The sequence below is a fragment of the Nomascus leucogenys genome, chromosome 18 (assembly GCF_006542625.1).
Source record: "Nomascus leucogenys isolate Asia chromosome 18, Asia_NLE_v1, whole genome shotgun sequence".
In the NCBI taxonomy this organism is placed as follows: Eukaryota; Metazoa; Chordata; class Mammalia; order Primates; family Hylobatidae; genus Nomascus; species Nomascus leucogenys.
The window spans coordinates 65,635,034-65,648,847 of NC_044398.1; the positions used below are offsets into that span (position 1 = coordinate 65,635,034).

The 13,814-nt window shown below is 37.9% G+C and overlaps 1 protein-coding gene across 3 annotated transcripts in view; it reads right to left on the reverse strand.

Moving 5' to 3' along the window:
- Positions 1–13,814, reverse strand: part of PLPP1 (phospholipid phosphatase 1) — a 112,546-nt gene that overhangs the window by 54,832 nt on the left and 43,900 nt on the right. For 2 of the 3 annotated variants that reach the window (XR_004026749.1, XM_003265930.3), the window contains exon 2: positions 12,595–12,749. The exons of the other annotated variant lie outside the window; for it this stretch is intronic. Coding sequence is in view for 1 of the 2 variants with exons in the window: in XM_003265930.3 (XP_003265978.1) it covers positions 12,595–12,749 (155 nt within the window). In the remaining variant the exon portion in view is untranslated. The remainder of the gene's footprint in view (positions 1–12,594; positions 12,750–13,814) is intronic. 3 annotated transcript variants of the gene reach the window in all.

Consider the following 13,814-nt stretch of genomic DNA (forward strand, 5'->3'; position numbering starts at 1 on the left):
CAGTGCCCAATATGGCATCCAATGGGATTTCAATTGCCAGTCTTAGTAAAAGACGTTTTAACAAGAAAGGGTAACATCCAGACTGCAAGTTTTGGTAAGGAAATATAAGAAAATAAGCATGAATCTACCACAAGTGTACACTATCCTGTTGAGAGAATCAAGAAAAGAGGTTGCCACCACCAAAGGCCTTAGAAATATTTTTAAATTGATAATAAATAATGGCCAATATTTGCCATTCCTCATATAAGCCTATGAGGTTTTTTTTTTTTTTTTTTTTTTTTTTTGGAGACAGAGTTTCGCTGCTGTTGCCCAGGCTGGAGTGCAATGGTGCAATCTCAGCTCACTGCAACTTCCACCTTCTGGGTTCAAGCGATTCTCCTGCCTCGGCCTCCAGAGTAGCTGAGATTACAAGTGTGCACCACCGTGCCCAGCTAATTTTTTTGTATTAGTAGAGATGGGGTTTCACCATGTTGGCCAGGCTAGTCTCAAACTCCTGACCTCAGGTGATCCACCCGCCTCAGTCTCCCTAAGTGCTGGGATTATAGGCGTGAGCCAGTGTGCCCAGCCAAGATGTATTGAATCAATGTCATTGGGTGCCATTTCATTTTCACTAACTATCTAAACCTAAATACAGACCCCTGGAAGGGGATGAAGAAAAAGACCAAACCACGGGTTGTTCACTGACCCACCTAAGGCTCAAAAAGAACAGTTCTTTCAGATTCCTGTTCTGGAAATATATGAATTTTAACAAAAACTGAGTAAGTCCAAGGTGGCAAACAACATTGAGCCATGTACAAGGAAGACTGGCTGAAGAAGAAGCTGAGAACAAAGCAGGTCTACAGAGGAGGAAGTAGTGACTAGCCTGGTCCCTGAATGGGTGAAATGGGAAAGTAGCTCTGGTTCCCCATTGCCAAAAGGCCTCAGTGATCTTGCTGTTTGGGGTTATCAGAGCACCTTTTACCCTTTTCAACAAAGCCCAATTTTACTTAATCTAGTTAGAATTTCTACTCCTTGAAACCAAGAGAGACAAAGCAAAAACAATTATAATTTAACCATTCCTCCTACTTTGAGAGCATGTAGGTTATTTTTAATTTTTTGATTACCCTATGTGATGCTATAGTGAACATTTCTGAATACAAATTCTTGTTTGCATTTCTAATTATTTCCTTAAGATATATATGTATGTGGAATTAAAAGATACAAACATTAAATCCTTGATAAACTATTCCAAAAGGGTTAGTGCACACCACCAACTTACTTCACCAGACACAGTGTACAAAAGTGTGGAGAAATGCAAACATTTAAATAGATACTTGATATTAACTTTGACATTTACTGAAGATTTTAAGGCAAAAGTGAAAGAGTTCCCTTTCTTCGTTTATCAATTCAAGTTAAAACCCTTTTCCTTTTACCTGAAAGATTATATCTCTAAATCTCTTTCATCATTTCTCAAATGGCTACCCTTGTCAAACACTGTTTCTCTTATTACTTGAGCTGGCAAAATTCATTTTCACTCTCCCTTTTTCAAAGTTGAGGTATAATTTACATCCCATAACATTCATCCATTCTAAGTACATATAAAATTCAATGGTTTTGGTAAATTTATATAGCTATGCAATATCACCACGATCTAGTTTTAGAACATTTTCATTATCCCCCAAATTCCCTTGAGTCCATTTGCATTCAATCCCTGCTTCCACTAACAAACCCAGGCAACCACTCATCTGCTATCTGTCTCTACATACATTTGCCTTTTCTAGACATTTCATATAAATGGAATTACACAATATGTAGTACTTTATATGTGGCTTTTATCACTCAGCATAATGTTTTTGAGGTTCGTCTGTGTTACAGCATGCATTTTGTTCCTTTTTATTAATGAATAGTATTCAGTTGTATGTATACACCACATTTGGTTTATCCACTCACCAGTTAATGGACATTTAGATTGCTTCCAGTTTTGTGCTATTATGATTAATCCTATGAACATTAATATACAAGTGTTTTTGTAGATATGTTTTCATTTCTAATGGGTAGATACCTACAAGTGGGATTGCTAGGTCATATGGTAAGTTGATGCTTAACTTTTTAAGAAATTGCCAAACTGTTTTCCAAAGTGGTTGCACCCTTTTACATTCCCACATTCTGCTTTTTGATACATTCACTAGTCAGCCCATGACTCAGGTTCTCTGCATAGTAAACTCATACTCAGCCATAAATAAACACAACTTTCTATATTTTACCAGCAAATATTTATAATGGTTCAAGACAGAGTATGTGATATGGTAACTTATTGCTTCCACAAACCAAATACCACAAGAACACTTCGCCATCCTTTATTAGAGACAGGAAAGGACAACATATGAACATGGTCCCACCACATCTTCTTTAACTTCCTCTTGCACAAATGCTCAGGATCTTGGAACCATAATACCAATACTAACAGTTTTAGTTAGAAATATTGGTGCTGGGGTATCCAGCAAATCTGGGAAACTGGTTAAAAACTCTTTTACATGTGAAGGGAACTCTTCTAATATTAGGGAAAATTACAAAAATGCCTTCACAAAATAATGTTTTAAAGATCACCTATATAGCATCATGGATATATTGTTCCTTTTTGTTGCTGAACAGTATTCCATTGTATGAATCTAACACATACCAGATGCCCAGGAGAGAGTGGCATGCACAGAGAGACCACAGTAGCAAATCACTAAGGGATACACTGCCTTGGGGATAACAGCAGCTGGCAACAGTCTGAGAAATCCTGACACACAGATGGCAGGCGCCTTGGGATTTACTGTGAGATCAGGTACCACCTCAATAGTTTGGAAGAAAAAAAGGCCCCATAGGCAGACCGAAAGACCCATGGAATAGAAAGAACTGTGTCTACTTGTGAAATATTTCAGGAAATATATTCTTCTCTTAATGCCTGAACAAGGAGAGAAGAATGTGGATGGAGGCTAGAAGCCTGAAGAACCCAGACATATAGGCCAGACTGTCAAATAATGGAGCTATTACTATTTTGTTAATAAAATTGCTCATAAGAATTGAGAATCAGTACTTTCCACAATGCTGTGGATAGGAAATGCAGCTACACATGAGAATAAGTAAACAAGAAAATAAAACTTTTTTCCAACCTAAGAAACCAATCTTCACAGTACTATATTTCTACAATTCTAAGAGGCATTTCCCCCATACTTTAAGATATCTCCAAAGGGGGAAATACATATATATATTTATATTTATATTTTTATAAGATCTATAAATATATATTTATATAAGATATATCCAAAGGGGAAAATATATTTATAATTATATTATATTTATATTTAAATATTATATTTAAATTATATATATTTCCCCCTTTGGAGATATATCATAGATCTATGATATACATATATATCATATATAGTATACACACACACACACACACACACACACACACACACACACATATCTCCAGTCAGGATATGCATTCAATATAAGTCTCCTTTCTTCCCCCCTGCCCCCGAAAAACTGTTTTAATTAGGTATCTGACAGCAAGAGATGACTTGGAAATACGGTCAGTTTCCACAGAGTTAAGCTGAATTTTCATGGTAGTAGTCATTATCAAACATAAACAACAATCTTATTCTATTTAACATTTTGTAGTTTTTCATAAAATTTTCTACCTCAAGTTATTAAACACCTACTACATGCCACTAAGGTTACAATGGTGAGCAATACAGACCATCCCTACTCTAGTGAAGATTATTGTCTTACTGCCTATAGAGGTGAAAATAAGAAATGGCAGCACAGCGCCTATGTCCCCATGAAAACAAGGGAGAAATGACAAACAAATGTGAGCAATAGACTGTTTGGATACCAGCTTCCTGCACCAGTACAAGAAAAGGACCGCAAGAGAGATGTGCCATGCCATAAAACCTAACCAACTCCAATCTCCTCTGCCATGCAGGGTAAAATTCTAAAGCCACTTTGCCATAAGAACACTTTATTTATATAGTACTTTACACCTTATAAAAATAAACTTATTAACCCACTCATTCTTTCTTCCTCAAGACTAGCAATTTCTTATTACCATTTAAGTAAGCTATTCAAAATAATAAAAATCACACCTCAGTTACCTGCTTTGTGGGCAGCCTCTCTAAAAAAATATTATTTTTTCAAACAATGTACCAAAAACAGAGAATTTCAGAAAATCCACATATCTATAGTAAATAATCTCCCTCATCTTCCAAAACATTATCAAATCCCAAACTTTACAAATGTGGTATTCCACAACAATTCAACCCAAAAAATGTATCCTGTGTTATTTCCTCCAGGTGTTAACAAAGGGAGTAAAAGTGATTTTTTAAAATTAACTTAGGAGCAATTAGACTACCAAAATTAATAAAAAATATTTCTTAAAAAGTCGTATTTTATCCTTTAAAATTGTGAATATTGTCTACTTAATATATTATTACACTAGTAATATTTATAGTGAAAATCTGAGTAATCAATGCCAGAAAAATGCAAGTGCTTAATGGTATACAAAAGCTAGACATTTTTCGATATGCTAACACACAAACAACATCAGTTGAAAAGGATAATTCAAAGTACATTATTAGAGGCTAGGTGCAGCGGCTCATGCCTATAATCCCAGCACTTTGGGGAGGCTGAGGTGGGCAGATCACATGAGGCCAGGAGTTCAAGACCAGCCTGGCCAACACAGTGAAACCCCATCTCCATTAAGAATACAAAAATTAGCCAGGCATGGTGGCACGTGCCTGTAATCCCAGCTACTCGGGAAGCTGAGGCACAAGAATTGCTTAAACCTGGGAGGCAGAGGTTGCAGTGAGCCAAGATCGTACCACTGCACTGGGTGACAAAGGCAGACTGTCTCAAAAAAAAAAAAAAAAAAAAAAAAAAAAACTACATTATTAGAAATTTTGGGTTGAGAGGCTATTTCCATTTCTGTATTTTTTACACTTAGAATGACTTTGCAAAAATCTCCAACCAAAAACTATAACAATCCACATCCTAGAGTAAAGGAATTTTAATAGACCAATACTTGGTCTATTAAATGGAGATATAATGGAATTTTAAATAATGCATATTTCTGAATTAACCTAGAACAAAGGTTTTTTGCATATTAAGATATGTTTACATAGATGTTCTTCTACAATGAGCTACTAACTCACTATGAAATGCACACTTAAGATAAAGTTTATCATTAATAGACAGTGACAAAGGCTCTTTAGTTGACTAAACATTAGTTAACCAGCTGTGAACCCTCTTCTCAACTAGGCCTCAACCTTGGCCTTTCATGTCAGCCTGTCCTTGTGTGGTGTGCAAGCACAGGACAGGCCCAGTCTTAGCAAAAGTCCTGCTAAGTCAGCTAAGCAAGAAGCCCCTCGTCCTTGACATCTGAACACCCTTGATATATGATTAAATTCCTCATCCCCCACCTTTGATATATAAATCTTTGGCCTGCCTTAACAAGAATCTCCTACCCTTGATGTCTCCTCTTCGTGATTTTCCATCCACTTATTCCCCTTACCCATAAATCCCCCTGTGATTTTCCATCCACTGGTTCCCCTCACCCGTAAATCCACCCCCTTCTCCTTGTTATAGTCAGAGTTGAGCTCTCCACTATTGCACTAGGTGCAATAGTCTTGAGTAAAGTTTTCCTTACCATTTTAACAAGTATCAGAATAATTTTTTTCAATAGAAACCCATATTAGATGGAAAGTTTCCAACTCCTAAGTAAACTTGGGTTGGCAGATTGAAAGGAAACAATGAAAACTTTTTTTAAAAATATTAAATTATATCAAACCAACATTTGAGTGCTTTAAACACTTTCCAGGTACCAAGGCTATAGAGTAAAAAATACAGAGACTGGGGTCTACAACAAAGAATCTGGCCTTTGTCCCTGGAAGAGAGACTCTAAAACCTTAGAATCTCCTGAGTAATAGGAAGGTCTTTGTTATTCTTGAGCCCCTTGGTTCACACCTGGGTTTATGCTAATGAATGACTCAGGATGGGGACTGGTCACACTAACCATGTGATTAGAGGGACAGGGCTTTAAACCAGCTCAACCTCCAGGGAGGTGAACTAGAGATCAAGTTCAATTGCTTGGCCAATGATTCAATCAATCATGACTATATAATAAAACTCTAATAAAAACAATGGACACTGAAGGTTGGAGGAGCTGCCTGGTTGGTGAACATATCGATGTGCCAGGAAAGTGACACATCTTGATGCCATTGGGAGAGGACAGAAAAGCTCTACATTCAGGCTGTCCCCCACCCTGAGACTTTGACTGTGTATCTTAATTTGGCTCATTCTGATTCTTTATAATAAAACTATAATCATAAGTAAAATGATTTCCTGAGTTCTATGAGTTGTTTTAGCCAATTACTGAACCTGACAGGGTCACAGGAACCCCCAGAGTTGCAGCCTGGGGAACTTCAAATTTGCACCTGAAAACTACAGTGAAAGCAGTCTTACTGGGGACAATGACCTTAAATCCGTGGAGTCTCATGCTAACTCCAGGTGGTTAGTGTCAGAATTGAATTACAGCATGCTGCAACACGCAAGACAAACTTTCCACATTCAAGGAGTTACATGGGTATGTGTAGATCCACTCAGGTTCATAGACAACCAATCACTTCTAAAAAGCCTAGTCAGCTACATAGGCTGCTGAGCCACAGGACGAGGAGTGAAGTTTGATTTACTGTGAAATCTCAAAACATAGTTATTTTGATCTTTTTTTTTGCTTTTGGCACTTTCTTAGAAACAGACGAAATCCACACACATAACAGTTAAGCTTCCACAATACTATGTACAAATGGGTATATAGTTAAGGCATTTAAACTTCAGGTATATGAAAATGAAAACAGAAAAATTTCTAATGGGTTTTTAAAAAATAAAAACAGGCTTCCTTATTTGAAAAAAACAATGTTTGAGGGAGGGGAAAAACAGAAAATATAAGAGAGAAAATGAAAATATCTCATATACTAATAATCCCACTATTCAGAGAGAACCATTACTATTTTTCTCCCTCTCAATATATTACGAAAATCTTTCCATGTCAATATTATCAAAAATTATGAAATGAATATCATAGTATTTCATCACTAGAATAAATCATAAAACAGTCCCCTACAGCTGAACTTACTTATTTCCAATTTTCTTCTATAAAAAGTACTGTAATCAGCTGTCTTGCAACTAATTCTCTACACGAAACTTTTATTTCCAGGATAAATTCTTTCCAGTATAATTTATAGGTCCAACAATATACTCTTTTTAATGCCAATTTATACCCCTGCCAGATTTGTGTATGAGAACACCTGTTTTCTATGCTTGATAAGCTGGGGAAGTTCTTACCTTTGCTACTGTGACAGGCCAAACTGTGTTCTCAGTGTTGCTTTAATATGAACTTTGATTTCTTAAGACTTAGTCTTAAGAAATGCTAAATGTTAAAGCATTTCTTTATATTTCTCGGCAATTTTCTTCTACTGACAGCTTTCTAGTCATGCCCTTTCCCCATTTTTCTTTGAGGTAGTCATCTGTTTTTCACTAAGTTATAAAATATATAAAGTGGCTGGGTGTGGTGGCTCACACCTGTAATCTCAGCACTTTGGGAGGCCGAGGTGGGCGGATTGCTTGAGGTCAGGAGTTCAAGACCAGCCTGGCCAGCATGGTGAAACCCCATCTCTACTAAAAATACAAAAAATTAGCCAGTTGTGGTGGCAAATGCCTGTAGTCCCAGCTACTTGGAAGGCTGAGGCAGGAGAATCACTTGAACCCAGGAGGCGGAGGTTGCAGTGAGCTGAGATCACACCACTATACTCCAGCCTGGGCAACAGAGCCAGACTCCATCTCAAAAAATGCAATGCAATGCAATGCAGTGCAGCGCAGCGCAATGCAATGCAATGCAAAACATAAAGTGATTAAGCCTTGGTCAGGCGCGGTGGCTCACGCCTGTAATCCCAACACTTTGGGAGGCTGAGGCGGGCAGATCAGGAGGTCAGGAGTTTGAAACCAGCCTAACCAACATGGTGAAACCCTATCTCTACTAAAAATACAAAAAGTAGCCAGGCGTGATGGCACACCCCTGTAATCCCAGCTACTTAGGAGGCTGAGGCAGGAGAATCGCTTGAACCCAGGAGGTGGAGGTTGCAGTGAGCCGAAATTGCACCATTGCATTCCAGCTTGGGCGACAGAGTGACACTCCGCCTCAAAAAAAAAAAAGTGATTAAGCCCTTTTCACAAACATCCATGTACATTTCCAGTTTAGGTCACCATGAATAATACAATCACTCTTTAGAAAAAGTTTAATAAGTTGGTCACAAGCATTGGCTATACAGTTATTTTAGACTAAGAATTTTTGCTAAAAGGTTATGCCATACAGTAACCATCACTTAAGAAAAGCAACTACTTACAGTCAGTACTCAAGTCAATTTAAAATAGCCTATTAAACATAGGTAAGTTTTCTATCCTGAAACTACAAATTTTTAAATTTAGACAAAGTATATTATTCATTGCAACATATGGTTTGAGATTTAATACTAACTTTATTGTTACTATCATTACTCTGAAAGTTTGCACACAAAAAGTCTTACCTTTTTCTAGAAATATAAGAATTTATAAAAGTAAATGTATAATGAATTACCAAGGGAGAAGGTAGAACTACACAAAGCCAAAAATGATGGAAAAAAAAAGTCTGGTGTCAAATCTAATACAGATCATTAAAACCAAAAAAACAAAAAAAAAAATGTAAAAGCCAAATAATGCAGAAATCTATAGTTTTCTGAATATGGCACCTTTCTGGATAGCTAAAGAAGAAACAGTAAAGAATATATTTCTTTTTTTTTTTTTTTTTTTTTTTTTTTTTTGAGACGGAGTCTTACTCTGTCGTCCAGGCTGGAGTGCAGTGGTGCAATCTCGGCTCACTGCAAGCTCCGCCTCCCGGGTTCACGCCATTCTCCTGCCTCAGCCTCTCTGAGTAGCTGGGACTACAGGCGCCCGCCACCACGCCCGGCTAATTTTTTTGTATTTTTAGTAGAGACGGGGTTTCACCGTGGTCTCGATCTCCTGACCTCGTGATCCGCCCGCCTCGGCCTCCCAAAGTGCTGGGATTACAAGCATGAGCCACCGCGCCCGGCCAGAATATATTTCTTAAAAAGATTATGAACCTCGCATTGTAAAAATAAATCACTGCTTTAAAATATAGATTTTCTATTACCCCAAATCTTATTTCTGATCAAATTATAAGGCATATTATATGAAAGTTATGTTAAGCATAAATAGTTCATTTTATAGAAAATAAATTATTTTCTACATATAACAACAGATGTTATACACGAACTATTAAAACAAACAAATCTACCCTAAGAATTTGCAAGAATCCCTTCCTGCACATTCAAGCACATTTAAGGCCCAGAAACTGGCCAAATACTACTTCTTTAATTAAAAATAAATTGGCATTAGGCCAGGCGTGGTGGCTCACACCTGTAATCCCAGCACTTTGGGAGGCCAAGGCTGGCGGATCACCTGAGGTCAGGAGTTCCAGACCAGCCTGACCAACATGGTGAAACCTTGTCTCTATTAAAAATACAAAAAATTAGCCGAGCGTGGTGGTATTGCACGGCAGTTGCAGTGAGCCAAGATCATGCCACTGCACTCCAGCCTGGGCAACAGGACAAGACTCCATCTCAAAACAAACACATAAATAAATAATTGGCATTAAAATATTTTTCCAGGTCAATTCTAACAGCAAACTCACAGGAATTAATCAAAGTTTGATACTAAGATTGATACAAAGATTGGTACTAAGTCTTTCCCACTCCTTAAAAAAAAAAAAATTTAGCCCTATTGCTATTTAAGCTGCTTGATATTATAATACTATAACTAAAAAAAAAAATTGTTATAAAGATAAGCAAAAAAACAAAGCACAAAACTAAATCTGTGGTGTGCTCATAATGATATAAAAACTGTCAAACTAGATTGGGTGCAGTGGCTCACGCCTGTAATCTCAGCACTTTGGGAGGCTAAGGCAGGTGGATCACCTGAGGTCAAGAGTTCGAGACCAGCCTGGCCAACATGTAAAACCCCGTCTCTACTAAAAATACAAAAATTAGCCAGGTGTGGTGGTGCGTGCCTGTAGTCCCAGCTACTCGGGAGGTCAAGGCAGGAGAATTGCTTGTACCTGGGAGGCGGAGGGTACACTGAGTCAAGACTGTGCCACTGCACTCCAGCCCGGGCAACAGAGTGAGACTCCATCTCAAAAAAATAAAAATAGAAAAACAAACAAACAAACAACAACAACAAAAAACCTGTCAAACTAAAGGAAACATCAAAATGCTACCAGTAGTTGTCTTCAGGTAGTAGAACTAAGGGCTATTTATTTTCTCTTTCTACTTTATAATAATTTTTTTTAAATAAAAGATTATGGGCCAGGGGCATGTTGCCAGGTGGCCAACACAGCGAAACCCCATTTCTACTAAAAATACAAAAATTAGCTGGACGTGGTGACAGGCAACTGTAATTCCAGCTACTTGAAAGGCTGAGGCAGGAGAATCGCCTGAACCCAAGCTGAGGCGGGGTAGATTGCTTGAGGTCAGGAGTTCAAGACCAGCCTGGCCAACATGGAGAAACCCCATCTCTACTAAAAAATACAAAAATTAGCTGGGCATGGCGGCACATGCCTATAGTCCCAGCTACTCAGGAGGCTAAGGCAGGAAAATCACCTGAACCTGGGAGGCAGACATTGCAGTGAGCCAAGATTACACCATTGCACTCCAGCATGGGCGACAAGAGCAAAACTACATCTCAAAAATATATATGTATTATTATTACAATTAATTTATTCACTCTCAAGCAATTATCTCCTCAAATACAGGGGCAAGTTTTTCTTAAAAATGAAACTTTATCTGGCAACAGTTGCTCAGAATCATGGCTACCACAACTACTTAGTACTTCATATAGTACAGTAACACCATCTATTGTCATCCAAGTGGCAGTACTTCCCTGCACACAGTTTCTCCTAAGCTGAATAGCTAAAATTTAAGTAACCAGTTATGGTGGGATGTATTTCTTAGAAAAAGAAGTATCTCCTTAAACTAAATGCTAGATTTTTCTCTAATTTTACTCCCATAAAAGTAGCTATAATCAAATTAGAATTGTAAGAATATATTAATACTTATACCTCTTAGAACATAATAAAATCCTGGACCCCTTCACCTTCAAAATACTGAGCTGAAGCCCATTAGAAAAAAATCTACCAGACAAAAAGGCAAAATGAACTCAGATATATAAACTGGAAAAACAAACAACTAGGTTACTATTCTTAGCCAATTGGAAACAAAATAGAGAGAGAAAAGCCAGCTAGTCCTAAGGCAGAACAAGGCTACTGAGTTTACTGAGACACTAAAGTTTTGTAAGTCATACATCTAGGAAAGGCAAGTAACAACACAGGTGGCCAGAGGAGAAATAAGGTGTGATATGCTGCACTGCCAAGACACTCAAGGAGGTAAATCTTCACCTTGCTCCTTCCCTTCTATTTCCAAGTCACATAAATGACAATAGCAAGATTTCGGAATGAGAGCCAAGGGTAAAGAAAGTAGACATAATATCCCAAGTGGCAATCTTAACCTAGTTTGTGAATCTTAACCTAGAATGAAAATTTTTAATTATTTAAAACAGTGAAACTCAATATTGTCCTACAAACTGATGAACTATCTGAAGGACAGTACAAAGTAAGAAATAGTGACTTTTCTTTCCCGTTTTTTTTTTTGTTTTTTTTTTTTTTTTTTTTTTGAGATGGAGTTTTGCTCTTGTTGCCCAGGCAGGAGTGCAATGGCATGATCTTGGCTCACTGAAATCTCCACCTCCTGGGTTCAAGCGATTCTCCTGCCTCAGCCTCCTGAGTAGCCGGGATTACAGGCATGTGCCACCACACCCGGCTAATTCTTTATTTTTAGTAGAGACTGGGTTTCTCCATGTTGGTCAGGCTGGTCTCGAACTCCTGACCTCAGGTGATCCACCCACCTCGGCCTCCCAAAGTGCTGGGATTACAGGCTTGAGCCACCACACCCGGCCAACAGTGACATATCTTAATGTATTCTGATAATTTTATTTTGCATATATATTTGTGGTCTTTCTGCTGAGTTTGTTTTCTCAAATTTAATATGCAAACGTTTTCCTTTTTCATGGCCTCAATTTCCACTTAACAGTATGATAATGCAAGCACAATCTTAGTTTCAGCTCTACCATACAATAGCTTACTGGGCTTTAACAAGTGTCTGGACCTAAGTTTCTTCGTTTGTTTACTGAGAGGAGTTGGTCCAAACGACTCAAAAAGACTCTCCTATTCAAAAATAATCATTCTATCATTCTTCAGAATGACATCAAGTTGTTCTGGGTAACATCCACCTTTAACTGGAGAAATACTGCCTCTGGACTAAAACAGTGGGTATATTCCTCAAGCAATCATTCACCATATCAACACTGGTGAAGACAGTACTGTGGATTTACCCCCGCCCCAACTCCATACTTCATCCAACCTCCAGCACAACAAACCCATCACTACCTACTTATTAATTTACTTACAGAGGAAATGGGCAAGCCAACCCCCACTAGGATGAGGACAGTGGATGTGACGGTACTGTCATGGTACGGATAGTTGATGCTGTTGTCTTTACAGAAAAAGCCTCTCTGAAATGGATATATTTGGCCCAATTTTAGAACAGCCATAGGCATGGAAGCTGTTGGGGAAGGGAAAAAAAAAGACACACATGATTAAATTCAATTCACTTCATTAGGAAGTCTACTGAATGGGATGCAAATCCTAGCCATATTTTGCCGTCTCTGGAGATGGATCTCCATTATACCCAAGGGCAAAGATTAAGAAAATCATGCAGCATCATTTGCTTGTCCATATCAGCCCCACCTTTTTCCAAGTATAAATACTATTACTTGCATTGACCTCCGATTTTAGAAATAATCAATAAAAGAGACTTCCACAAGGAGGAGAGCAAAATTGGCCCATGGAAAAATAAAGCTGAGAAAACAGGAAGGTTTTCCATTTTGCATTCTGTAGTTAATTCATTTTTAATTGAATTGCTTTACATTAAACTGTGTTTAAGAAAAAAAGGCAAAATTCCATAAATAAATTCAGTAATTAATATCATAACAACCAAATGTCATCCAGGAGAAGAAACGTAAAAATTTAGGTGGCTCATGCCTATAATCCCAGCACTTTGGGAGGCCAAGATGGGCAGACCACTTGACATGAAGAGTTCAAGACGAGCCTGGCCAATATGGTGAAACCCCGTCTCTACTAAAAACACAAAAATTAGCCAGGCATGGTGGTGTACACCTGTAGTCCCAGCTACTGGGCAGACTGAAGCAGGAGAATCGCTTGAACCCAGGGGGCAGAGGTTGCAGCGAGTCAAGATTGCGCCACTGCACTCCAGCCTGGCCAACAGAGCAAGACTCCATCTCAGGAAAAAAAAAAAAAAAGAAAGAAAAGAAAAAGAGAGAGAAAGAAAACGACAGAAACCACAAGTATATATTCAGTAATAAAAATAGAAAGAAAAAGCCTTTTGTTTTCCAAAGACAAACACACACCTGGTTTTATTAGCCCTGGCAAGGCTCCAAAACCACTTTTAACAAGTTATACCGAAATAATCTTCAGTTGAAATTTTGCACCTAAATAAAATGACCCTGAAAGACCAAAGTTAAATAATTTAAATTAGTGGCTTCTTAAGATATTCAAATTTACCATGCTTTTCGGCTTTGTTTTATACAATTCAAACATTCAAGCATCT